At 64.5% G+C, this 26,516-nt stretch overlaps 2 protein-coding genes across 2 annotated transcripts; one reads left to right on the top strand and one right to left on the bottom strand.

Moving 5' to 3' along the window:
- Nucleotides 1-7,388: 7,388 nt before the first annotated feature.
- On the top strand, nt 7,389-26,054 carry CBS (cystathionine beta-synthase). Its single transcript, XM_038581579.1, has 16 exons — nt 7,389-7,500; nt 10,083-10,284; nt 12,865-12,971; nt 14,529-14,663; nt 14,851-14,930; nt 15,021-15,155; nt 15,411-15,480; nt 16,749-16,840; nt 17,574-17,699; nt 18,242-18,326; nt 19,224-19,329; nt 20,367-20,444; nt 20,537-20,671; nt 21,064-21,172; nt 23,638-23,722; nt 25,261-26,054. Exons 2-16 carry the CDS (start codon nt 10,091-10,093, stop codon nt 25,416-25,418), a joined length of 1,695 nt encoding a protein of 564 aa, XP_038437507.1. The 5' UTR covers nt 7,389-7,500; nt 10,083-10,090; the 3' UTR covers nt 25,419-26,054.
- Nucleotides 10,372-13,079, bottom strand: LOC119867079. The gene is made up of 2 exons (XM_038581587.1): nt 12,809-13,079; nt 10,372-12,420 (listed from the first exon to the last, which is right to left on the bottom strand). The coding sequence occupies exons 1-2, from the start codon at nt 12,842-12,844 to the stop codon at nt 11,746-11,748; spliced, it is 711 nt and encodes a 236-aa protein (XP_038437515.1). The 5' UTR covers nt 12,845-13,079; the 3' UTR covers nt 10,372-11,745.
- Nucleotides 26,055-26,516: the final 462 nt, after the last annotated feature.

Genomic DNA, 26,516 nt, shown 5'->3' with positions numbered 1-26,516 from the left:
GATAAATCCACGCCCACTGGATAAATACACTCAGGCACCTGCTTCAAATCCCAGCTCTTTTTTTTTTTTTTTTGTTTTAAACAAGTGAAATCATATGAAATTGCCATTGTTTGTAGGTCGAATAAGGTCACACATCAGCAGTCTGACGTGGTTCAGCCTGACGTCCCAAGGTTGGGCTGCTTGCCTGGCGGGAGGAGCGGGCCGGGTGGCGGGGACAGGCGGAGGCTGGAGGTGGAATCCTGGTCCGGAGGCTGGCCCTGCCCGGTCAGGTGACGATGAAGCAGCGGGCACCCCCTCAGGCCGCCGTAGGAGTCTCTGCTCACGCGGGTGCGGGTCCTGAACAGCGCGGCGCACCTGCTGGCAAGTGGGCGCTGGGAGCACCGCGGCGGTCCCCGGAGGCAGTGCGTGGGCCACGCCGGGAAGGACGGGGAGAGGGGCCCAGCCCCCTAGGCCTGCTTTACAAAGCCAAGAGCTGGCAGGGAGTGTAAAAAGTTGTGAGTTTAAGACTCACACGCTGAACGTGACAAATCACTGTTGAAAGAGGGTGGACCCGCTCTGTCCTTGAGCTGGGACAGCCACCTTCTCCCGCCGTGGAGAATCCGCTCTCGGGCTCCTCTGGCCTCCGCAGTGGGGCTGGCTTCCCTGGGACTTCAGCCTGCAGATGGCAGACGGTGGGACTGCTCAGCCTCCACGACTGCGTGAGCTCATCCTTCATAGTAGAGCTCTTTCTACATATTTATAAGAAGAAGGAAAGAGAGAGAGAGAGACAGAGAGAGAGAAAGGGAGGAAGAAAGAAAGGAAAAAAATAAAGGAAAGAGAAAGAAAAAGAAGAAAAGAGAAAAAAGAAAGAAAAAAAGAAAGAGAAAGTAAAGAAAGAAAAAAGAAAGAAAAAGAAAGAAGAAAGAAAGAAAAAGAAAGAAAGAAAGAAAGAAAGAAAGAAAGAAAGAAAGAAAGAGAAAGAAAGAAAGAAAGAAAAAAGAGAGAACTCAAGGAAATAGACATCCTGGGGCACCCGGGTGCCTTCAGCTCAGGTCACGATCTCAGGGTCCTGGGATCGAGTCCTGCACCGGGCTCCCTGCCCAGAGAGGAGTCCGCTTCTTCCTCTCCCTCTGCCCCCACCCTTGTGCTCTCTCTCTTTCAAAAATAACTAAAATCTTAAAAAAAAAAAAAAAGAAATAGACATCCCATGTTCACAGACCAGGAGACTCACTCCCCACATCCAAAGGAGTAACAGCCGGGAATACACTTAATTAAGGAAGTGTAGGACTTGTACGCTGAAAATTACAAAACATCGCCGAAAGACATTAAAGACCCACGATGGGTGCCCGGGGGGCTCAGCAGTTGAACATCTGCCTTCAGCTCAGGGTATGACCCCGGGGTCCTGGGATCGAGTCCCACTTCGGGCTCCCCTCAGGGAAACTGCTTCTCCCTCTGCCTGTGTCTCTGCCTCTCTCTCTATGTGTCTCTCATGAATAAATAAGATCTTTTTTAAAAAATAAGGACCCAAATAAACAAAGTCAGCCTGTGTTCACAGATCAGAATATTTACCAGTGTTAAGACGTCAGTACTCCCCCACGGCCGTCTGCAGATCCGAAGCAGTCCCTACCACAACCCTAACGGCCCTCTTGCAGAAATGGAAAAGCTGACCCTAACATTCATGGGGAATTTTATTTATTTTTTATTTTTTAAAGATTTTATTTATTCATGAGAGACAGAGACACAGGCAGAGGGAGAAGCAGGCTCCATGCAGGGAGCCTGACGTAGGACTCGATACCGGGTCCCCAGGATCACGCCCTGGGCTGAAGGTGGCGCTAAACCGCTGCACCACCTGGGCTGCCCTCATGGGGAATTTTAAAGGATCCTAAATAGCCAAGAAGATCTCAAAAATCCAAGTTGGAAGATTTGTATTTCCTGATTTCAAAACTTACTCCTGGGATCGAGTCCCCCGTCGGGCTCCCCGCAGGGAGCCAGCATTCTCCCTCTGCCTCTCTGTGTCTCATGAATAAATAAATAAAATATTTCTTTAAAAAAGAATTAAAATCCTGAAACACTTTGAAGACAACCTGGGGACGGTTTTCATGACTTGGATTTGGCACTGGTTTTTTAGATCCGATGCCAAAAGCACAAGTGACAACAGGAAAAATACACGTAAATTGGAGCTTATCAAAACTGAGGAATCGAAGCACTTTTGTGCAAGACACACCATGGAGACAGTGAAAAGACACCCCACAGAATGGGAGGAAATATCTGCAAACCCTGTCATGGGTGCAGTATTGAGAATATATACAGCCACTCAGTTGTTGAAGACGACCCAGTTTAAAAGGGGTCAAAGGATCCGAATAAACAGCTGCCGGAGAAGATGGACAAGTGGCCGATAAGGGCTTCTTGCTGTGGTGATAAGAATGTCCTAAAAGTGACTGGTGATAGTTGTGCGACTCTGTGAATACACCGAAAGTCACCCAATGGTCCACTTCAAATGGGTGATTGTACAGTGTGGGAACTGCAGCAATACAGCTTACAAATAAAATGTCGTTGGGACAATACATGGCATTTATTTTTACTATTTAAAATAGATATTGTCGGGATCCCTGGGTGGCGGAGCGGTTTGGCGCCTGCCTTTGGCCCAGGGCGCGATCCTGGAGACCCGGGATCAAGTCCCACGTCGGGCTCCCGGTGCATGGAGCCTGCTTCTCCCTCTGCCTGTGTCTCTGCCTCTCTCTCTCTCTGTGACTATCATAAATATATAAAAATTAAAAAAATAAAATAAAATAATAAAATAGATATTGTCAAAAAATAAAATAGATATCATATGAATTTCCTGAATCAAGGAAGAGAAATACAGGTTATTTATCTCTGTTATGGAGATGAATACCATAAGGATAAAAAAAAGGTGGGGGGAAACGCCCAGGGGGCTCAGAAGTTAAGCGTCTGCCTTTAGCTCAGGGCGTGACCCCGGGGTCCTGGGATCGAGTCCTGCATCGAGCTCCCCACAGGGAGCCTGCTTCTCCCGCTGCCTGTGTCTCTGCCTCTCTCTGTGTCTCATGAATAAATAAAATCTTAAAAAATAAAAAATTTAAAAAATGGCCAAAGAGATTGGCTCTGAGCCCTGGAACTGGGGTGGGCAGAGGCCAGAGGCTGCCCTGCCCCGTGGGGACAGTCTCTCTGCGTCCTGCACCTAGAAGACCCCCATCTCCCGATCCCACCTCCCCAGAACGACTCCCACCTTCCTCGGGCCCCTGCTCCTCCATGAGCTGCACAGCCTTCTGCAGCCCTGGGGGTCCTGGGTGCAGCGGCAGGAAACACCCGCCCAGCACCACCACCAGACACCTGTTCTCCCCCAGTCGGGGAAGTCTGAGGTCGGGGCCTGGTCAGGGCTGGCTCTTCCGGAGGCCTGGCTCCTGGCCGTGTGGACACCGCTGCCTCCTGTGTGCACATCCCTGCCTCTCCTGCGTCTTAGGCCACCGGTCAGACCGGGTGCAGGTCTGCGAACGCTGAATGGCCGTGTCCCCCACGCCCACCCCCGCCCCGGGTTTGAGGACTGAAGTGCCCGTGCTCCCAAGAGCCCTCCGCAGGCCCGCGCCGTAGCTGGACCAGCAGCCTCCCGAGTGTGAGGAATGCGCGTGTGTGTCGAGGGAGCCAGGCCCCTCCTGTTAAGGACGCTGTGCCTCCCAGGCTGCGTGAACCGTGAACCGGTAAGGAAGAATTTCTGTTGCAAGTGATCTCCGCTCCCAGCGTGGGGCTGGAACTCACGCCCCCAGGATCAAGAGTCACAGGCTCCGTGGACAGGTGTGTGGTGGAAGGAGAGAGTCTGGGCTCGGACCCAAACAGGAGGACAGCTGGGGGCTGACAGCTGGGGGGGTGGGGAGCATGGGGGCGGGGCCTCGCGGAAGGCAGGGAGGCAGGCCAAGGACTTGGGCTGCGCTGGGGGGTCGGGTGGCATGCGGCACTCCATCAGGTGACAGCCATTGGATGGGGGTTCTCTAAACTGACCTTGTGGGACTCCCGCTAAACCCGGGGGCAGGGGGCTGGTGGAGGTCAGAGGTCAGAGCAGCCTGGCCACAGGTCACTCACCCCGGGGGCCTCATTTTTGCCATCACCTCATTAATGACTACCTACACACACAGTTCCCATCTCGGCTGTGGGGCTGCGGCTCTGCTCAGGAACCCGGGGAGGGCACAGCTCAGCCCGCATGAAGGCCCACGGGGGACGTGTCCCCGTCATTGCAGGACTGGGGCAGGGAGTCCAGGTGGGCTGGAAACGCACAGGGAACAGGAGGCGCTCACGGCACCACAGACACAGGGTCCTGTCCAGTCCTGATCCAGGGCCATTTGGGCCTCAAAACAGTGACCAGTGGGCCCAGGCCACTGAGGCCTGTAGGCGCCTGCACTGGGTGCCCCCGGGGCTACAAGCAGGCACAGGGCTCCTCCAAGTGACAGGGACCTTACGGTGCGACCTTCACGGTGGCCTGGCTGTGCCAGTCTGAACACTGATTCTCCTTATCTGCCCGCTGACCGCGGTGTGCACCTTGAACAGTAGGGCAGGTGATTTTTCTAAGTTACTTTTTAATGTTTTTAAATAGTTTATGTATTTATTCATGAGAGACCCAGAGAGGGAGGCAGAGACACAGGCAGAGGGAGAAGCAGGCTCCATGCAGGGAGCCGGATGCGGGACTCGATCCCAGGACCCCGGGGTCACGGCCTGAGCTGGAGGCAGGCGCTCCACCGCTGAGCCCCCCGGGGGACCCGACCCCCTCTTACATTGATGATACACTCAGTGACCCTATTTCCAAATCAGGTCCTATTGACAGATTCCAGGAGTTAGTACAAGTTTAATATTTGGGAATCTGGGTGAGCATCTGAGAATTCCCATTCTGTTCGTGAGTGACCGGCAGAAATTATGCCAGAAAAGAGAGTAATTCAGAGCATAATGTAAACCCCCCTGGCCGGAAACCCTCTGCGGGCCTGGAATGTGGAGGCTGAAGCCTGGAGCCTGGCCCGCCCCCTCCGCTGGGCCACCCACGTTCCCTGCTCTGGCCACCCTGACCTTTCCTCAGCTCTTCTAGCCTGAGCGTGTTCCCGCCCCAGGCATTCGCACGGTGGCTGTTTCCAGCCTGGAACATTCCTCCTTGAGAACAAGAGGTGGCTGTCACCTGTCGGGACAGAGAGACTTCCTGACCACCTGATCTAATACTAGGCCCCATTCTTGTCTCTAACAATCTTCAGATTCATTCTCATGAGTGGAGATTTTATTACAAAATCTTGGGGCGCCTGGGTGGCTCAGCGGTTGAGCATCTGCCTTTGGCTCCGGGTCCTGGGATCGAGTCCTGCATGGGGCTCCCTAGGAGAGCCGGCTTCTCCCTCTGCCAGCGTCTCTAGTTCTTGTTAATAAATAAATAAAATCTTAAAAAGAAAGAAAAAGATAGGTGCTGAGCTCCCTCCCCTGGAAGAAAAGCATCCCAGGGGCAGGGGCCCTGTTTGAGTTTCCCCGTATTTCCAGAGCCTACAAAAGCCTGCCCGTGGCAGAGGACGGCCAAGTCGAACGCCAGGTGCTGGGCAGAGCCTCTGATGCTGCTACCTCGGCCCACACCTGGTGGCACCGCCTTGGCTCGTCAGTCCCTGCAGGTGCCAGGAGGAACCAGGGACCCAGAGGCAGGCTCTTTAAAAGGAGAGAGCACACGTTGGAGAGAAGGCTGGGTGCCCCAGGGCGCGCCCCGGGGTGATGGCGAGGCCTGTGCAACACGGGTTTCTTCTGGCCAAGTCCCCTGCGCCCCGGGGCCTTCCCAGTCCTGGGGGAGCGAGGCCGGGCTGCGCAGACGCGGGGGGGGGCTCCCAAGGGCCGCACCTGCACGGCAGGGACGGGGCCGGCGCCTGCTGGTGCCCCTGACCGAGGGCGCGGGGCCCCGGGCGGGATCAGCCTCGGGCCTCGCGAGCCCTTCGCTCCGGGGCGCAGGCCGTGAGCTCGGCAGCTCCCGCACAGCGAGCGCTCAGCCCAGGAAACGGAATCGGGACGCGGGGACCCAGCGTCCGCACCCCAGGAGGCCGCGGGTCCGGGGGGGCGCAGGGGCGGGGCGGGCGGGGCCCCGGGAACGGGGGGATGGGGTGGGGGGGCACAGGGCTCCGGGCGGCGGAGGCGTCAAAGGGGAGTGGGGGCCGGGTCGGGGTCGGCGGTTGGGCAGTGGGGGCGGGGGTGGGGGCGGGGGGTGAGGGCGGGGGAGAGGGCGCGGGGCCCGGGCCCGGGGCCAGGGAGTGAGGGCGTCGGGTGGGGCAGGGTGGGGAGGGGGCGGGGCCCGGGCCCGGGGCCAGGCTGTGGGGCGGGGGGCGAGTTGGGAGGGGGGCGGGGGGAGGAGGCGGGTGGGAGAGTGGGGGGGGTGCGGGCAGGGGGCGAGCCCTGGGGGGAGTTGGGCGAGGGGTGAGGGGGTGGGTGGGAGAGTGGGGAGGGGTGCGGGGAGGGGGCGGGTCCGGGGCTGTGAAGGGGGGTGGCGGGCGGGGCGGGCCTGGGATCGCGGCCGGCTGTGGGGCAGGGAGTTGGGCTGGGGGTTGGGGGAGGGGGCGGGTCCTGGGCTGTGAAGGGGGGTGGGGGGTGGGGGGTGGGGGGGTGGGGGGGTGAGGTGCGGGAGGGGGCGGGTCCCGGACTGTGAAGGGGGGTGGGGGGGCGGGTGGGAGTGGGGAGGGGTGCGGGGAGGGGGCGGGTCCCGGACTGCGGCCGGGCTGCGGGGGCGGGGAGTGGGGCGGGTGGGGGATGGGCGGGTCCTGGGCTGTGACGGGGAGGGGGCGGGGGAGGGGGCGGGGCCCGGACTGCGGCCGGGCTGTGGGGGCGGGAGTTGGGCCGGGGGGTTGGGGGAGGGGGCGGGTCCTGGGCTGTGAAGGGGGTGGGGTGGGAGGGAGGGGTGCGGGGAGGGGGCGGGTACGGGACTGTGGCCGGGCTGCGGGGGCGGGGGTGGGGGAGGGGGTGGGCCCCGGACTGTGGAGGGGGTGGGGGGCGGGGGGCGAGTGGGGAGGGGTGCGGGAGGGGGCGGGTCCGGGACTGCGGCCGGGCTGCAGGGGCGGGGAGTGGGGCGGTTGGGGGAGGGGGGGGTCCTGGCTGTGAAGGGGTGGGGTGGGGGGAGGGATGCGGGGAGGGGCGGGCCCCGACTGTGGAGGGGTGGGAGGCGGGGGGCGGGGGGAGGGGTGCGGAGGGGGCGGGTCCCGGGGCTGTGAAGAGGGTGGGGTGGGGGGGAGGGGTGCGGAGGGGGCGGGCCCGGGACCGCGGCCGGGGGGGGGGGCGGGAGCTCGGCCCTGGGATTGGCCGCCCGCCCCGCCCGCCCCGCCCCGCCCCCCCCGGGGCCAATCGGCTGCGCGCGCGTCCGGCCCGGGTCCCCGCGGCTCCCGCTCCCGGCTCCCGGCTCCCGGCTCCCGGCTCCCGGCTCCCGGCTGGCGGCTGGCGCTCGGGTCCCAGCTGTCGGGCCGCAGCCCCGGCGCCCGGATGCACCAGCCCGCCCCGCGTGCCCGCCTCTCCGTCCAGGTGAGCGCCCGGGGCCGGGGCCGGGGCCGGGGCCGGGGCCGGGGTTCGGGCGGGGGTCCCGGCGGGGCCTGGGTCGCCCCCCGCGGAGCTGCAGCATCTGCCCCCGCACGCGGCCGAGCAGGTCTGCGCCCCGCGCCCGGACCCTCCCGCTCCCGCGCGTGCGGACGGCGGGGCCGAGGCGCTGCACCCACGTGGCGGCGCCGAGGAGCGCACGGGGCGGGGGCGGGGGCGGGCGGGAGCCGGTGCGCGACCAGTGATTTTTCACCGCATTTTGGACGGGAAACGGCTGTTTCGCAAATTGCTCTTTTCGCCGTTTGTCCGGGGGGGAGTAAATATTGATGTAGGTGCGGGGGCGGCACGTGAGCTGGGTGCCCTTGGGGGAGGGGCGCGGGCCGTGGCCGGGGCAGACTCGGGGGTGGGGAGGAGACCGTAGGCGGGGCGGCGGCCGACCTGGGGGAGGGGAGCAGCACTTAGCTTCCCAAGGACTCCCTGGGCGTGCTTACCCCGAAGTGCCCCCCCAGGCGCGCTCCAAACCCCCGTAGGGACTCACTTTTTTTTTTTTTTAATAAAGATTTTATTTACTCATAAGAGACACAGGGAGAGAGAGAGGCAGAGGGAGAAGCAGGCTCCATGCAGGGCCCGACGTGGGACTCGATCCCAGGACCCTGGGGTCACGCCCTGGGCCGAAAACAGGCTCTAAACCTCTGGGCCACCCCGGCTGCCCGGAACCTCACGTTTTAAGAGAGATTTACTACCATCTGCACTCTTGCCCGTGACCCCCCCACCCCCAGCCCCAACACCGGGGGGACTGGTACGTGTCTGCAGAATACAGGCTGCCCTCGGGGTCTCGCGGTTAAGGTGGGGCAGGAGCCAGCCCAGGTGGCGCCAGGTGAGCCCGCCTCCCCTGGACGCACGTGCTCGGTCCCAGCCCGAGCCAGCGTCCGGCCCAGTGCTTTTGGGGGCCGCAGAAACGCGATCGGCTTCCATCTGGGTCCACAGCTGCTCCTCACCTGGCCCGGGGCTGCGCGGAGCAAGTCTCCAGAAAGGAGGCACAGGGCCCTCTGATGGGGACTGAGGGACCCCTGCGCCCCAGGACTCCTGCAGGACGGGAGAGTCCCCTGCCCTCGGCCTGCTCCGGCGCCCCACCGAGGACAGGCACTGTTCTGCTTAGGGCTTTTCAAAAGATTGGAGAAGGTTGTCCTTGAGTGGTTTGGGGGGTGATCTGCACCGCCATAAAAGAAGTCTGTGCACCCGGGGCTAAGCTGGGAGGCTGGTTTCTTTCTTTCTTTTTTTTTTTCTTGGCTGGTTTCTTTTTGATCACCCCCAGTCCCGGGGGCCTGGAGACTGTCCAAGGGGCGTGACTTGCAAAGGGTGGCAAGGCTCCCGGAGTGCAGGTCTGGCATGGGCGATGTGGGGAGCCCCTGGGCCCTGCTGCATCAGGTGGTGATGGGAACCGCACCCAGCCTGGCCCTATGGCTCCAGAGGAGGAAGGGAGCAGGCTAGGGAGGGTTGCAAGAGCCTGGATTTGCATCTCCAGGAGAGGACCCCCCACCATCTCACAGCAGAGCTGCCTTAGGAAGTTCTTGGGGAGCAGAGGAGGTGCAGGGCTGGGATCTGGGGTCCCTTCTTAGAGGAGCCGTGGGGCTGTGCTCAGCGACCACCCTGAGCCACATCCTCTGCCGTGAGCTTCTGGCCGGGACTCTTCCAAACCCACAGGATTCCAGAGCCTTTTTTATTTTATCTTTCTTAGAGTGGTTTTAGTTATAGGAAAAATGGAGAAGCCGGGACGGAGGGTTCGCGGGTTGATGCCTGCCTCCTAACGCAGTTTCCCCGCGTAGCCTCTTGCATTAGTAGGCACCCGTGTGACAGTTGGTGCACAGGACTCCTCGCTGACGTCCACGCTCACTGACACTGCCTTAGTCTCCTCGAGCCCCTCCTCTCTCCCGGATGGCATGCGGGACATATCTCATCTGTGCAGCTGTCCCGTCCCCTCACACAGCTGGCGCTACGGGGTTTCAGTGATCCGTCTGCGCTTAGTGGGGCTCCGGCCTCCTGGTCAGTGCAGGGAAACAGAAGTAGGAGGCAGAGGAGGGGCTGAGCTCAATCCTGGGGTCTGCAAAGATGAGGGTGGCACCTGCTGGTTGTCACCCCAAAGGAGCCAGGCAGGGCTGCAGCCCAGTGGGGCCTCACCAGGAGTGAGCTCGCCCCGTCCCTCCTTCCCTCCTTCCCTCCCTCCTGCCCATCCATCCATCCGCCTGCTCCTCTGTCTTCTTGTCTCATCTATTTGAAGGTTGTGTGTGATTTTTAAATTTCTGGTAGCGTGTGATGTCCTCTTTATCATTCTATTTTTTTAATAAGTTTTTTTTTAAAAGAAAAAAGATTTAATTTATTTATTCATCAGACACAGAGGCAGAGACATAGGTGAGGGAGAAGCAGGCTCCATGCAGGGAGCCCGACGTGGGACTCAATCCCAGGACCCCGAGATGAATAAATGATCTCTTGTGAATAAGTAAAATCTTTTATTAAAAATAATTTTAAAAAAAAGCCTGAACCAACTCAGTTTCTCCCCCTCCCTCTGCCAGGTCCCAGCATGCCTTCCGAGACACCCCAAGCAGAAGCGGGGTCCGCAGGGTGCCCCCACCTTTCAGGGGCATCCCTGGAGAAGGGGCCCCCGGCAGATAAAGAAGCCAAGGAGCGCCTCTGGATCCGTCCCGATGCCCCCAGCAGGTGCTCCTGGAAGCTGGGCAGGCCCCTCGCGGAGTCTCCGCATCACCACACTGCCTTGTAAGTGCCGGTCCGTGACCTCTTCTTGCTTTGTCTATTGTCCTGAAGAGAGGAGGTTGTCACCTGGAAGCCACATGGCCATGTAGACCTGAGGTTGGTCCCCCCCTTGTAATCGCTCGGGGTGGGGGTGAGCTGGGACGGGGTGGGGGTGGGGGCACCTTCTAGATGAGCGACCAAGGCTCAGAAGGCCAAGGCTGGTTTTCGCTCGAGCCCGGTACCCAGCAAGAGTCGACGCTGGGTAACTAAACGGATGTGCCCCAGTCACAGGCTTTGAGGGACCCACCGAGGGGACTTTCTAGCCCAGCCCCACAGGCCATATGCTCCCGTTGGAGGCGAGCGCGCAGCTGCAGCAATTAGGGATGCAGCCTGCGCGCCTCCCCTTAAGCCTGAGCGGTGAACACTTCTCTGATAACGAGATATTTGTCGGCAGTGGGCTCTTTTCGTGGTTGAACTGGGACTGTTGCGTGAAGAACTTTGAAGCCCTCTTTTGAGTATTTTTAAGATTTTATTTATGAAAAAAAGATTTTATTTATAAGACACACAGAGAGGCAGAGACACAGGCATTTGGAGAAGCAGGCTCCCTGCAGGAGGCCCATGCGGGAATCCGGGACCCCAGGGTCACGCCCTGAGCCGGAGGCAGAGGCTCAGCTGAGCCCCGGGGCGTCCCTCTCCTGCATATTTAGATGTTTGCAGTCATCTGTGCCCTGTTCTAAGTGTAGGAGATACGTCTGTGGGAAAGGAATAAAAAAAGACTAAAATCTCTGACCCCCGATAAAACTTGAGTGCTTTCGTCCTTAGGATAATCTTCCAGAAGTGAACAAATAAGTCAAGGTGTTTGATTTTTACTGCGTAGACGCTGCTGTACCCACGCTCGGCAGCGAGGGGTGGTGGGGAGGTGTGGGCCCCAGTGGGGCTCACGGATGGAGATGGAGATGGAAACTTCCCCAAGCCCGGAAGCTGCAAACATCGAACCATCTCCGTGCTGGGAGCTGCGGAGGCCTAGCTGGGGATGAGCCCTGGGGCAGAGGCTGGGGAGGCTCCCAGGGCGGGGGCGCAGGGCCGCAGGGAGAGACCCGGCTTCCTGAGGGCTCCTGAGTCCTGAGTCGGAAGGCCTGGGGTGGGAGGGAGGCCCCCTGACTGGGTGCAAAACACCTATTCCTCATCTGCGGGCCTAATTAACCCCCCTGCAAAGCCGGCGGGGAGAGTGCACGGCCAACGTGCCCCGGAGCCTGTGGTGCTTGGGGCTCCTCATGGTGAGGCCGCAGGTGTGATGGGTCTGGGTGGGCGGTCGGGGGAGGTTCTAGATGGTTCCCAGGTGGAATGGCTGAGAAGGAGGACCAGGGTGGGCGCAGCAGGAGGGGAGGGCCAGACGCTGTGGTGGGGCTGCCCCCCGGGGACCTCCTGGGCCTTCCCTGGCCCGTTTGATCCCTGGCTCCTGCCCTGGTCACGTTAGGCAGGTGCTCAGGGGGTTTCCAGCGCCCGAGGCCTGGTCCGGAGTCGGGAGGCCCATGTCCTCCTGTCTGGAGCGGGCGGGTGGAGCAGGCGGGCCTCCCGGGCTGGGGCAGGATGATTGAGCCCCCAAGAGGATGCAGCTGGAGTCACTGAATCAAGGCCCAGCCTCAGCCTGAGGGCCCAGCCTCCCTCGGGGCTGAGGTCGTCTGTGAGGTGCTCCCTGCTGTTCCGGCCTCCCTCTGGCCGGGTGTCCCTCCTGTTGGGAGGCCGCAGTTGGAGGCTGGACTCCACCTGTGGGCGTGGAGGCCTGTTCGCCCGGCCCGGGGGTGGAATGCTGCCTCCTAAGCACCTCTGGACCCCCCGGGGAGCCGGGCCCTGGGGCTGGGCGTGGGGCCAGGAATGCGGGGTGGATGGGCGCCCAGTGCCTTGGGCTCGCTGCAGCCTGAGAACCACGGCCCGTAGTTTAGAAACCTGAGGGTGTAGGCAGCGATTGCATTTCTGGAACCTTCGGTCAGAGGTGTGTATTCCCAGGCGAATGTTCGGTGAGCACATCCTTGGCGCAGACAGGAGGAGGGTGTGGGATTGGCATCCGTCCCGGAGCGGGAGGACGGGGGAGAGGTGGAGGGGGCCCTTCAGGAGGTGCACGTAGCATGGTTTGCACACTGCCAGCTGGGTTGTGCACACCTGTCAGCAGGTGGAAGAGCGGGGAGAGGAAACCGGTCACCTGAATGTGAAGGGGGACAGCTGGCTGGCGGATGGGAGCTGGGAGGGGCTGGGGGAGGACCCCGGGGGAGAAGGGAGGAGGACTCGGGTCGGCTTGAGAGAGGGAACTGAGTGAAGGTCCCCGGGAAAGACACGCCGAGCGCACGGACCAGGGCCCGTTGAAGTCAGTGCTGTTACAGCCTCTTTCTTCTTTGGAAATAACGTAACACAAGCAGTTGCAGAAATCCTATGGGGGGTCCTGTGTGCACACGCGTGTGTGAGTGTGCCCTGATCTCTCACCCCGCGTGTAGGTCTGTATCATCACTCAGATCCCAGTGAAGCCAGGTCTTTGATTTGCTTCTTGACTTACTTGACACAGCGTGCTGGACTGCCAGGCCTGACTCATCACGGACGACTCTGTTCTAGGGCGAAATCCCCCAAAATCTTGCCGGATATCCTGAAGAAAATTGGGGACACCCCCATGGTGCGAATCAACAAGATTGGCAAGAAGTTTGGCCTGAAGTGCGAGCTCTGTGAGTACCTGGCCCGGTGGGTGGGCCCGGGGATGTGGGGATGGACCCTCCCCGCCCCCCCCCCGGGACCCTCGTGGTTGGGGTGGGGGGTGCAGAGGGGCCGGGAACCCACCGGCTCACAGATGTCCAGGCCGGCTCACAGATGTCCAGGCCGTTTCCAGGAAGACGGGGGAGGGGAGAGCCCAGCAGGGGACGTGCGGGGTGACCAAGCCGGCCACTCCGGTCCGGGCTGAATGTGGGCCAGCGGGGAAGGCGGGACGGAAGCAGGAAGGAGCCCCATCTGAGGAGGGGGCGACGTGACAGGGGGCCCAGGCACCAGCGGGGCGGGAAGGGCTGGTCTCCGTTCTGCTGGCCTTACAGGGCTGGACGGTCCCTCTGCGTCCCGAGGCGGTGGGCACGTGGGGAGCGTGTGTGGCCTGGTTCTTGGCAAGCAGAGGACCACCCGCGAGTGTTAGGGGTCCTGGGGAAGGGGCTTCTGTGCAGGAAGGGGGGGCATGGCTTCACCATCACGGCTCCCGGGCTTGCATTGCGCAGCAGCTGTCGCATGGCGGGCAGCAGGTGGAGGGGACCAGGCCTGGTGCCCCCGGGCAGCTCGACCCCCAAGGGGACGGAGGCACGGCCTCAAGAGCCCATGTGGGGTGGGGCTGGAAGAGGGCCTGAGGCCACGATGGCTGGCTGAGCTGGGGGCAGCCCTGAGGGCGCGGGCCCGCTCCCTGCCCCGCTCCCTGGCCTTGCATCAGCGCCAGCCCCCAGGGCCTAGCTGGGTGGCCGTGCTGGTGGCGAGGTCAGTGAGTCCCCCTGACAGGCCCGCTGAGCGTGGCTCAGGCTGGTCTCGGGGCCCAGAGCGAGCACCACCGCGTCCTGGAGGGAGCCCAGCGCAGGCTGCCGAGTCCCGGGGGCACCGAGCCTGGCTCTTGGGGCCGAGGTCTGTGGGAGGAAACCGGGACGGACCAGAGGGAGGTGCCTGTGCCCCTCCCCGCAGGCCGGCTGGGTCCCTCCGGGCGCGGCTGGTGCCATGTCCACGCCCCGATGCAAGCACGACATGTTTGTAAGAGCTGGAAGAGCGGAGGCCCTGGCCCAGGACTGCCGGGAGATGGCTGGGGAGCCCCGTGGCCGGGGCGAGGGGCTCCTCCCGTGAGGGTGACGGCGACGGGAGGCAGGCCTGGGGGTTTGCAGCCCCCGGTGGGAGGGCGCGGGGCCGGGACCCGGGGGCCGCCGGCTGCATGTCCAACCGCTCTCTTTGGGGACGTGCGACCCCACAGGGGGCTCGTTCTGGCCCGTCCACCCAGCAGGGGTCCTCGGCGTCTTTCTCTCCAACGCTTCTTGTTGCCACTGGGCGACGGCAGGTGCACGGGCAGGTGGGAGGTTCCCAGGGCACCAGCACCCTCCGCCAGGCGCAGGCAGGACTGCAGGGGCTGGTTTACAGAACCAGCCAAGACCATGTGTGTCCCCATGTCCTGGCTCCGTCAGAATGCGGGGGGTGGGGTCAGGGATCACTTAGAGGGCCGGGGCTGGGGCCGGGGCTACCTCCTGTCGTGATTCATCCTTGGCTCGCAGTGGCCAAGTGTGAGTTCTTCAACGCGGGTGGGAGCGTGAAGGACCGCATCAGCCTGCGCATGATCGAGGACGCCGAGCGGGCGGGGACTCTGAAGCCCGGGGACACCATCATTGAGCCGACGTCCGGGAACACCGGTGGGTGCTGGCACAGCCCGGGGTGGGGGCGTCCCCTGGCCTGCGGTGACCGCTGCCGCGTGCAGGCCTGTGTGGCCGGGCCCTTCCCTCCAGTTTGCTCAGCCCTTCTTGCACCTGTCCCAGGGGGAGGGAGGGTGGGTGGGTAGGGGTGGCGCCATGGCCCCCCTGACCCCGTGCCCGCCCCCAGGGATCGGGCTGGCCCTGGCTGCCGCCGTGAAGGGCTACCGCTGCGTCATCGTGATGCCGGAGAAGATGAGCATGGAGAAGGTGGGGGCAGGGTCACCTCCTGGGGCCGCCCCTGCGTGCCGGGCCTGGGGGGCGGGGGGTGGGGACACAGGCCTCACCGATGCCCTGCAGGTGGATGTGCTGCGGGCCCTTGGGGCCGAGATCGTGAGGACGCCCACCAACGCCCGGTTTGACTCCCCCGAGTCGCACGTGGGGGTGGCGTGGAGGCTGCACAACGAGATCCCCAATTCCCACATCCTGGACCAGGTGAGGCCGGGGTCTGGGGGCCCGTGTGCACTCGGGGTGGGGACCTGTGCAGGGGGCTCCGGGGACCTGCTGGGGTTGGGGACACCACACGGGTGGCAGGAGCGGACTAGTTGAGGAAGCGCACCCTCGGGGGGGCTGGATTGAACGTTCCACGTGCTCCCGAGCCGCCGGGGTGCCCTGTGGCTCGCCCCGGGCTGTGCGCCTGGTGCCCCGTGGCCGCTGCCGCGTGTCTGACCTCGCCGCCTGTCCCCGCAGTACCGCAACGCCAGCAACCCGCTGGCTCACTACGACACCACCGCCGAGGAGATCCTGCAGCAGTGTGACGGTGCGCGCCTGTGCTCCACGCGCCTCTCCCTGCTTGCCTGGGGCACACGAGTCACCACGCTGTCCCTGGCCAACTCCTGCTCGCCCCTCAAAACCCAGCCCCGCTGTGCCTCCCTGTGACAAGCTCTCCAGAGCAGTTCCCTCGAGAGGCTTCCTGCCTCTGCTGTGCTTTCTGAGCCCTTGCCCTGGCGTCTCCTGGGACACATCCTTACCCTGTTTCTGTGTCTGGGCCGGGGGGGCTCCACGCGGTTTTTGGGCCCTGACGTGAGTGTGGAATTCAGCGCTCGGGCTTTCTCCTCCCCGGAGGCCGGGAGGCTCCTTGGAGCCTCTGCTCACGTTGGGAGCCCAAGGCCCGTGGGGGCGTGGGGGTGATCTCCCCAGAGCCTTGAGTGGGGCACTGCCAGGCGGTTGCTCCCTGGCCTCTGCCTGGAATCCGGTGCTGCCGCGGGCGTCCGTGGCGAGGTCCGGGCCTGTGCTCGCCCAGGCTTCCCGTGGGCGAATCTGCGCGTTTGGCCAAAGCGCCTCGGCGCGGGTGGGGACTTGTCTGCGGGCGCCCGCGCCAGCCCCTCGGCAGCGTGGGAGGTGGGCCGCCTCCTGTCTCCTCTGTGACTCCCTTCCCTTGACCACGTCCCTGACCGGCCTCCCTGACCGGCCTCCCCGTCCCCCGCAGGCGGCACGTCCTGGCCAGGCCTCTGGGTGGCACTTGGGGACTCAGGCCAGATCGGGATCTCGGTGGCCGTGTGTCGCTCAGCAAAGGCTGGAACCAAGCCCCCCTGGGTCACGAACGCTTTTTAAAAAGCTCTGGCCCCCAAATGAAGGGCTGTGGGAATGTGACAATGGTTTCTCCGGGGGCGGGGGCGCCTGGGGGCTCCGTCGGAGGTCAGCCTTCCGCGCGGGTCATGACCCCGGGGTCCTGGGATCGAGTCCTGCATCCTCGGGCTCCCTGCTCAGCGGGGATCCTGCTCCTCCCCCCTTGCCTCTCTCCTCCACTTACGTTCTTTAATAAATAAAATCTTTTTTTTTCTAAGATTTTATTTTTGAGAGACCCAGAGAGAGACAGAGACAGAGGGAGAAGCAGGCTCCCTGCAGGGAGCCCAATGTGGGACCCCGGAGTCATGCCCTGAGTAGGGCAGATGCTCAACCCCTGAGCCCCCCAGGTGTTCCTAATAAATCTTAAAAAAAAAAAAAAAAAAAAAAAAACACCGAGTGTGGTGGGCCAGCTGGGTTAGGGCCTGAGGACGTTCCCCCTGACGCAGTTTCTCCCATCAGGGAAGCTGGACATGTTGGTGGCTTCGGCGGGCACGGGTGGCACCATCACGGGCATCGCCAGGAAGCTGAAGGAGAAATGCCCGGGGTGCAAAGTGAGTGACCCGGGGCCGCGGCGGGCGGTGGAGGCTCCTGGGCCCTGCCTGTGTGCGTCTCCCCACGGGGGCCTGGGCTGAGCGGGGGGCGGGGGGTCGTCATCAGACACCGTCCTAGACACAGGCGGTAAGCGGGGTCAGGACGGGGACCTTCCGCTCCAGGGCAGAGGCTCTGGCGCCCGACGCCCAGAAGCCTGACGACGATCCCCTGCCCCCTACTTGGCTCAGATCCCTGCAGGGAGACGGCCCACGACTAAGGCGCCCTCATGCCCCCAGGGGGGTGGTGGCCTCTGAGGGTTGTTCCAGAGCTTGTTGCTCGTAGGTTCAGGTGCCGCACGTGCCCCAGCCAGGAGGGAATGTGGGCTTGGGGCTGAGTGTGGACCTGGGGAGGGGGTTGTACAGACGGTGCAGCTGGTGGCCCTGAGCGCCCTCTGTCCCCCACGGCCTTCCTGGGGTGCCCTGCTCGCCAGTGTCTCCCCCGCGAGGCTGCTCCCCCGCCCCACCTGTCCGTCCCTCTGAGTGCCCTGGGGTGACATTTGTCTTGGCCTGGTTTCCTGGGTTTCCAGTTTTGCCTGAGGCCTGACCCTGCACCCTGGGGGCAGGTCTGTATCAGGTGCTTGCTAGGGGTGGGACTGCCACCCCCCACTCCCACCCCGACCCCACCCCACCCCCGAAGGCTGGGCGTGGCCACGAGACTTTTGCCAGCTGGGCCCTCCTGTCGCCCACCCTGCAGATCATTGGGGTGGATCCGGAGGGCTCCATCCTAGCAGAGCCCGAGGAGCTGAACCAGTCAGAGCAGACCGCGTACGAGGTGGAGGGGATTGGCTACGACTTCATCCCCACGGTGCTGGACCGGACGGTGGGTAGAGCCAGGGCGCTTCCCCTGCAAGGGGGTCCGAGCCTCTGCCCCCGTGCCCCCTTGAACCCGCTTTCCTAGGGGAGGGAGCGCGGAAAAGCGAGCGCTGCACCCGCAGGTGGGCGGAGCGTGGCCTTGGGGGCGAGGCTAGGTGACAGGCTGCCCCGTCCCAGGCGTGTGCTGTGGATGCTGACGTGGCCAATGCACAATCAGGGCCCTGCGCAGGGGTTAGGGCAGGTGAGCCGGGTGGACGAGGAGAACCCCAGGCACGCTCCTTTTTGGGAACCTGGAGGGCGCTTCCGCCTGGGGGACGTTGGCGTGCAGCGGGGCCGGAGCAGAGCTCTGGCTGCCAGAGGGAGAACGTGTGGGACCTGGGAGAGGGAGAAAGTTCTAGGTGTTCACACACGAGAATCCCATCCCACATGCGGGGCCGGGCCGCGTCCGTGGAGGGTCACGGCCTCCTGGACCCAGGGCGTCCGAGAGGCCGTACCCCCACACCAGTGCGCAAGCCCCTCTAGAGCCTCGGGCGTGGGTCCTGCCCGCAGGTGGTGGACAAGTGGTTCAAGAGCAACGACGAGGAGGCCTTCGCCTTCGCCCGCATGCTGATCGCGCAGGAGGGTCTGCTGTGCGGTGAGCGCCGGGCGGGCGCCGGGCTGGCGGCTGGGGTGCGGGGCACGGACGGGCGCTGTGGGAACGGCGCCCTCGTCCTGAGGCTGCGGGACGGCGGCCGTGCTCCTCCGGGGCCGTGTGCCCACCTGCCCTTCGGGAGGCCGCGGTGCCCACGGGCGGGGCGGGAGGGCCACGGAGCAGGTGTCCTTCCAGAAGGTGGCCGGAGCTCTGGGTCCTAGGAGGGTCTGTGTGCTTGGCTTTCTGTGTTGAACCGCCTTGTTGAGGACGGGGTGTGGCCCACGGACTGGGAAGGGAAGGGGCGTCCGAGCTGAGGGCCCGGGGGACCTAGCCGACCCCCAGCAGTGTCACGTGAAGACCGTGCTCCCGGCACAGTAGGCGTCGGGGCCCGGGTGTGCGCCGGGCACCTGCCTCCCGCCTGGCCTGGCCTGGCCGGGCCAAGGGACGTGTCCTGGCGGTGCTGTCGGCGGGGCGGGGTGTCTGGGGGCGAGGCCAGAGCTCTCAGGACCAGCACTGACCTCGCAGCGGGGGCTCACCGTCGACTGGGGTCGCCCCGGGGAGGCTGGAGGTTGCCCGCTGCCCGGGCCTCGGGGGACAGGCGATGGGACAGCTCTGCTCGCCAGCCGTTTCCTGCCGCCGCCCCCGAGGCCGCCTGCCTGAGCTGCAGGACCTGCGACGGCGCACGTGCTCCGTGCAAAGCTCCTGGGGGAGCGGGTGGTCCGACCGCCCGGGCGGTGTGAGCTCGGGGCCAGAGGCACGCGGGGGCGCTGAGCAGTGGGGCCTCCCCAGAGGCAGCCCCTGTGGGTGGCCCCCCAGGATCCCTCCAGAGCTCGTCCAGGCACGTAAGCATGTGCACACACGCTGCCCCGCGGGGGCGTCTGACCCCGACCCGCTCCGCAGGTGGCAGCGCCGGCAGTGCCGTGTCGGTGGCCGTGAAGGCTGCCCAGGAGCTGCAGGAGGGCCAGCGCTGCGTGGTGATCCTGCCCGACTCCGTGCGCAACTACATGTAAGGGCGCCACCCCCACCCCCCACCCCCCGCAGCCTCTGCTCCCCCCTCCTGGCCTGGGGGTCCCCCTGCAGGTCCCATCCCCATCTTGGGTCCTGGGACGCCCTTTGAGGCCAGTGCGCCCCACAGAGGGCCTCTTGCCCCCGTGACTCCACACACCTTGGGGCCGAGCGCTTCAGCAGGGGGAGGAGGAGGATGAAGCCCCCCCCCCCCCCCCGTTTCACCCTATAGCTCGGTCCACCTGTGGCTGGGGTGGGACGGCCCCTGGCTCTGCCCTGGCACGTGTGACCAGTGGCCTCCGAAGCCCCTTCAGGCCGATGGTGCTGAGCACCTGTGCGCTTCGTGTCCCAGGCCTGACGACCACGGGTCCAGTTGCAGCAGGTCCCCAGGGCGCAGGGACCTAGAGACCCCCGTCCCGCCCACAAACCCTCACCACCTCCTCCATAGTGTGGGAGCCGTGGGTACGCGTGCCCAGGGCGCTCAGCTGCCCCTCGTGACCACGCCGAGCTGGTTCCCCAGAGGCGGGTTCATGTCCGGGGTCCTGCGGCCAGATGGCCCTGAGCCGGGCTGCCCACGAACGCCTGACGCCCCGCGAGCTTGGCCGGCCGCTGTGTGGGTGTGAGCGGGTGTGAGGGGTGGGGCGGGCCCGAGCGAGGGTGTGGGTGAGCCCTGGGGATGGCTGTACGGGGTCGGAGCGTGTCCTCTCACCCCTCATCCCCAGGTCACGCGCCTGGTCAGGCGGGTCCCAGGTGGGTGCCAGGGCAGGGCCTGAATCCTTCATCCCTGGCAGGTCGCACTGCCTCGTGCCTGCCCCCGAGTGATGGGCGAGTGTTGGGAGGGGGCCTGCTGGCTCGGGTCCGGGGACAGGAGCCCTGGTGCCCTGTGCTCCTCAGACACAGACCCCGGGGTCTCCCAAGTCCGCCCCCCAGGCCTCAGGGTGTCTGCTGAGGGGCACTGCGCCTCCTCTGGGAACCCCCGTGTCCCGCTCCACGCGGGCAGACCCCACATCCCACCTGGTGACTTCCCGACGCCCGCAGGTCCAAGTTCCTGAGTGACAAGTGGATGCTTCAGAAGGGCTTCCTGAAGGAGGAGGACTTCACGGTGACCAAGCCGTGGTGAGGCTGCCTCCCGGGGTCCCCCCGTGGCCACAGGACATGCGCTCCTGGCCCCCCACGCCCCAGGTCACGGCCGCCCTGCTCCCCCCCAGGTGGTGGCACCTCCAAGTTCAGGAGCTGAGCCTGTCGGCGCCGCTGACGGTGCTGCCCACGGTCACCTGCGAGCACGCCATCGAGATCCTGCGTGAGAAGGGCTTCGACCAGGTGCCCGTGGTGGATGAGTCAGGGTCAGTGTCGCCCCCCCCCACCCTGTGCTGTGCCTGGAGCTGCAGATGCTGGGGGGTGGGGGGCTGGTCATGCGCACAGCTGGGCCCTGCTGTCCCCCCACCCCCGGGGCCTCGGCGTGCGCACGGGGCAGGCGCAGGGGACACGGCCAGCCCTGGAAGGCCACGCAGATGACCACGTGCCCGGGCTCCCCACACAATCCAACTGTAGCCCCAAAACCCGTGTCCCAGGATGCTGCCGGGTGGTTGCCCTCGACACTGGTCAGAGGGGAGGCCCCCAGAGGGCCCCCCAGTTTGCAGTGCAGATCTGAGCCCGAGGGCGACCGTGGGCTTATTCTGCCCCGGGCGGGGAAGGTGCCCGCACTGACCCCCGCCCCCCCCCCCCCACCCCCCAGGATGATCCTGGGGATGGTGACCCTGGGGAACATGCTGTCGTCCCTGCGTGCCGGGAAGGTCCAGCCGTCAGACCAAGTGCAGAAAGTTCTCTACAAGCAGTTTAAGCAGGTATGGGCGCCGCTGCCTGGAGGCCGGTGCGGCTCGGGTGGGAGCCCCGGCCAGGCCACGGGGCGGGGCGTGGGCACCCCCAGGTTTGGCAGCGTGTGGCTGGGGGTCCGCAGCAGGCCCAGAGGCCATCTCCTCGGCCGAGCTGGCATCTGGGGGCGTGACCGTGCCCCACGCGGGGTCCCGGCCTTTCCTGGACGCACTCCTGGGGAATCCCTGGCAAGCCCCGGATCCAGTGAGAACTAGAATGTTCTGGGAGATGGGCCAGGGCCGTTGGGGCCCTGGGCAGGCGGGCAGGGCAGGCTGCTCCCAGTCCCCTCATCCCCCCCATCCCCCTGCATTGCCCACTGCTCCCCATCCCCCCATCCCTCACCGCTTCCCACCCTCATCCCCCTGCCCCACCACCGCCCACTGCTTCCCTGTCCCCCATCCCCCCATCCTCCCCATCCCCTACTGCTCCCCGCCCCCCATCCCACCCACCCCCATCCCCGTCCCCCACTGTACCCTCTCCTGCGCTCCCTGGACCTCCCGCCTTGCCCCTCCTGCTGGCCTCTGCTCAGTCCCTCCTTGTGGCCTCCCTGAGCCCCTGGTCACCCCCCCAGAGCACCCAGCACATGGGTCAGCTCTGTGAGGCTACCCGGCCCCCAGGTCCCCAGCCAGTTGGGGCCGGCCCTGCCGAGCACAGGCTGTTGGGTTCCTTCCCTCCCGTGTATGGAGGTGACTGCCACACCGTGAGCGTGTTCCCCACGGTCACCCAGAGGCGTCCTCCACCCCTCGCAGACCCCCAGCACGCCAAAGCCGTGCACGTCCCTGCCCCCGCGCAGGTGCCCTGTGCTCTCCAGACTCGCGCGTATGCACGTGTGCAGCTCCTTGCCCACAGCGCCCTGTCCTGCCTGCCCCCTGCCGTGTGTCGGGCCTTCTGGGGTTGACTGGGCGCCCGGCCGCTCCCCCGGGACTGGCTGCACCCAGCCGTGCCTCCCGCCTGCCTCGCCGACGGGGGAGCCTCTGCTCCAACGGTGCTTTGGGTTTCGGGCCGACGGAGCCTGAGGGCTGGAGGCAGAGCTGGGGGGTGCCCCCCAACGCCCGCGTCCCTTTTGTTCCTTTCAGGGCCCCCGGGTGTCCGTGTCCCTCGCTGAGCTGCCGGGCAGGGCTGGCGGGGGTGACACACCGAGGGGCCGCTGCGGGTGGAGCCGGGGTCTCCGGGCCGCAGCGTAAAGCCGGTGGGACCTGCCTCCTTGACTCCCCAGAGCTCCCCCATGGCCAGGGCAGCAGGGCAGGGCGCCAGGCGGGCTGCGGTGTGGCCGCTGGGCTTGGGAGATCACCTGGGGTTGGTGCAGCCCCCGGGCCCCTCCCCGGGAGCGGGCGGCAGTGGGGGCCGTGGGGAGGGAGGACCGTCCAGGTCCCTCAAAGGGACCGCTGGGTGCCATGGTTAACTGCAGGTGACACCCGTCTAAGCCCCTGGGCACCTTGCGGGGTGACGGGGTCGCTAGAGCACCCCACGCAGAGCCCCGGGCCGCGAGCCTTCCCGGTGGGCTGCTAACCCCGCCTCGAGGACCCCGCCTCTCCCTCTGGGCCGTTGGAGGCCGGAAAGAGCTTTCCACTGGAATTACAGCCTCGGATGAGCTCGCCGAGGGGCCGCCTTGGATGGCCGCACACCCCGTGTCCCGGGGCGGAAGGGTCTGTCCATCGGGGGTGCTAGAAGGCCTTTGAGGTGGCCTGGTCCCCGGAGCGCCCTTCTCGGGCTGATTGCTGAAGAGAACGTGCGGACGAAGACGAGGGCATCCGGGCCTCTCGCTAAGAGCAAACAGCTTCCCCCTGGACACGGGGACCCTGTGACCAGCAAGGTCCCAGGAGGCTGGACTGAGAAACCCCGTTTCAGGTCTTTCCTGTGGTGTGAGCGTGTGGGGGGCGCCCACCTGGACCTGGGCGCTGGGTCAGCTGGTGGTGAACCAGGGCCCAAGCGGGGTGACGGGCCGGGTGGTGGCTGCTGCTCCCCCCGCCGTGGGGACCGGGGTGTCCATCCGTGGCTGGTCTTCCCGGCCCCCGATTGACCCCTGGATCTCCTGTCCATCCTGTAGCCCTAAATCTCTTTCCCATCCAGTTGGGAACACCCCACCAGGGTGGTGGGGCGGCACGTGGGCCACTCCAGGGGGCCCCAAAGTGTTTTCTTTCTCCCATAAGTTCCCATGATGGGCCTCGAGTGGATGGTGCGGGGCGAGTCCCCACCTTCTCCCCTTCTCTGTACGGTTCCCCCCGAGGCTGGCGTCGGTGCTCATTCTTGGTGACGGGCGGCAAAGCGCAGTAGAGGCGGGGCTCCCGCCTTCGTGTTCTCCGGGCCTTTCCTGTGTTTACTCCGTCGCCGGAGGGCCCGGGGGCAGCGGGCACGGGGGCAGCGGCCCTCAGGCTCCGGCCAGCTCGAGGCCTGGCTGGGCGGCCCCGGTGAGCGCTGACCTCCGCTTCCCTTCCAGATCCACCTGACGGACCCACTGGGCAAGCTCTCGCACATCCTGGAGATGGACCACTTCGCCCTGGTGGTCCACGAGCAGATCCAGTGTGAGTGGGGCCTGCCGTGGGCGGGGCAGGGGGCGGGGGGCGCCGACTGCCACAGCCCGGGCCCACGCTTCCATGCGCCTTCCTGCCGCGAGCTCCCTCGAAGGGCATCTGGGGGTCGGTGGCGCCGACCTTCACCCCCGGCAGCCCGGGCCTTCGCAGCACCACACGACGGCCACTTCCAGGCCGCGCCTCGCGTCCCCGCAGGCCAGGGGCTGCCGCTCCAGTTCTGGGGAGGGTGAGGGCTGGTCTTGGGCCTGGGCTGCCCCAGCCTGAGGCTAACCCTCCCCCATCCTTGGCTCCACAGTGCGGGGCCTGGCCGTGTCGGGTGTGGTGGGGGGGCCTGCAGCTATGTACCCCCTCCCCCAGAGTGGGCTCTTGTCAGTGTCGCAGGCTCCGCGGGCAAAGGAGGGTGTCCAGGCTTGAGCGGGAGGCTTGCCCTCCTGGTCTCACCTCGTATTCGAGTAGGGAAGGTAGGGGTTCCAGGTTGAGGGTCCATGAGTGATGTTTCCTTGGACCAAGCCCACGTGGCAGCACTTCCAACGGCTGCTTCCAGCTGTGTTGGCAGAGCGAGGGCTCGGCCCAAAGGCCCAGAGGCCCGAGGCCACGTCCTGGACAGCGCTTGCACGCCCCGGTGCTGGGCAACCCTCGGGGAGGGGCTGCAGGGCCGCTGACTCCTGCGGGCTGCGCGTGGCCGGTCTCCTCGGGGGCCCCGTGCCAGCCCCCCACCCTGCGTGGCCGCTGCCCTGAGAGGCGTGAGGGCCGGCCGCGGACAGGTGCTGGGGAGAGATGGGACCTGGGCCTCTGCAGCCGCTCCTCGTGGGGAAGGAGGCTATGAGGACTGGGCCGGCAGGTCCCAAGAGCCCAGGCCCCAGGAAGGGCCGATGTTAGGGTTTGCGCCCAAAGGCAGGAGATGGTCTCTTACTCGGGGAGGACCAGCCTTTTCCCTCTGTTCAGGCCTTCGACTGGTTAGGGGAGGCTCGGCAGGCCGGGGAGGGCCATCGGCTCTACTCCGTGTCCCCAGTGCAGTATCGGGTCTCGCCCAGAGACGCCCAGAGTAACGTCTGCCCAGGTATCTGAGCACCCTGTGACTCAGTCAAGCGGACACATCAAACTAACCGTCCCCAACCCTCTGCCGTCAGCACAGCGTGGCCGCCCAGGGCTGGCGCTCCTTCCAGGCCCGAGAGAACAGCCTGGGCGTCAAGTCGGGCCGGAGCCGTGAGCCGGTGTAGTTCATGGGTGTGGGCAGTGTGGGAACCTCACGCCACAACGCGAGTGTCAGACACCAAGGGGGACGCGCAGACGGAGCGAGAGCCGGGACGGGGAGGCCAGGGCCCCGCTCTCTGCAGCTTCGCCCCGACGGCTCGTGTCAGAAGACGGCGTTTGGTGTCGGGTCTGCTTGGGAGCCGCCGGGCTCCGGCACCCAGGCACCTGCGGGCTCGGGCGGGGCCCCAGGAGCTCTGCCTCCCGAGGGCCCGGGTGTGGGTGTGGGCGTGGCTGCGTGGAGGGGCCTTTAGACCGACCGCCTTGTTCCTCCTCAGGCCACGGCAGTGAGAAGTCCAGTAAGAGGCAGACGGTGTTCAGGGTCGTCACTGCCATCGACTTGCTGAACTTCGTGGCTGCCCGGGAGCGGGAGCAGAAGACCAAGTCAGGAAGCGGGCCGGAGCCCAGACCTGCCTCGGCCACGGTCCAGCTCTGACGGCCCCCGCGCCGCCGGTGGGCTCCGTTCTCCTTCGCTCTTGTAGACACTGAACCAACCAACATGTGATTTTTAACCGCCTGACGCTGGGGTTGCTCTAACGTGATGGGTGCGAGGAGCAGGTGTAGGGTGCTTAGCCCGGGACCCGCATAAGTGCTGGCTTCCCCCCTCGTGACCCCTGGCTACCTAAATGAGTCTATTTATGGTTTATTGGAGCGCATGGGCTTTTAACTTTCTTCTAAAACGTTTCAATGAGAAAATCTGAGTTTCAACGAGGAGTCAGCCAGGTGGGTGAGGCCACGCAATCACCGGGGTGGGGGTGGGAGGGTAAAAGCAGACGGTGCCTTTTCTGGAGAAGAATCCAGACTGGGGAGCAGCAGGAAGGGGGCTAGGGAGGTGGGGTCCGTGTGTCTGCTGGGGCCTGGGGCGGTCAGAGCGACTGGAGTGTTGGGGCTTTGTGATTGGGGTGAAATTTTCATACCTTTAAATGACCAGTTTAAAGATGTTATGGTCTTGGTGCCGTGTAGCCAGGTCCTCTCCCCTCCCCTCCCCCTCCTGGCAGCTGCCCATCTGCTTTTTGTCTCTGTGGGTTTACTGGTTTGGGATACGTCATATAAACGGAATCATGCAATCTGACCTTTTGCGTCTGGCTTACTCCGTTCAGCGCGATGTTCCTGAAGTTGACCCGCGCTGTAGCAAGGCTCCGTACCTCGTCCCTTTTCGTGGCTGCGTAATGGTCCGCTGTGTGGATGGACGTTTTGTTGGTCCCTTCATCTAGGACATCAGCTGCCAGGAACTGGGCTGCCGTGAACCTTTGTGTACGAGAAGATCCGTTTTGAATTCTTTGGGTTCTATCCCTGGGGCTGAAGTGCTGGGTCATGTGGTGATTCCAGGTTGATGACCCACCAGACTGTTCCCTGGTGGCCGCGCCCCCTTACGTCCCCCTCAGCCATACACAAAGTTCCACTTTCTCCACATCCTTGTCCACGTTTGTCATTTCTCTAGTTTTGGGGGGTTTGTTTGCTTTATAACTGATGATGTGTGGTATCTCATTGTGGTTTTCACTTGCACTTCCCTCGTGACTACTGATGCTGAGCA

This window comes from Canis lupus, chromosome 31, assembly GCF_011100685.1.
Source record: "Canis lupus familiaris isolate Mischka breed German Shepherd chromosome 31, alternate assembly UU_Cfam_GSD_1.0, whole genome shotgun sequence".
NCBI lineage: Eukaryota > Metazoa > Chordata > Mammalia > Carnivora > Canidae > Canis > Canis lupus.
This window is presented reverse-complemented; position numbering and strand designations above follow the sequence as displayed.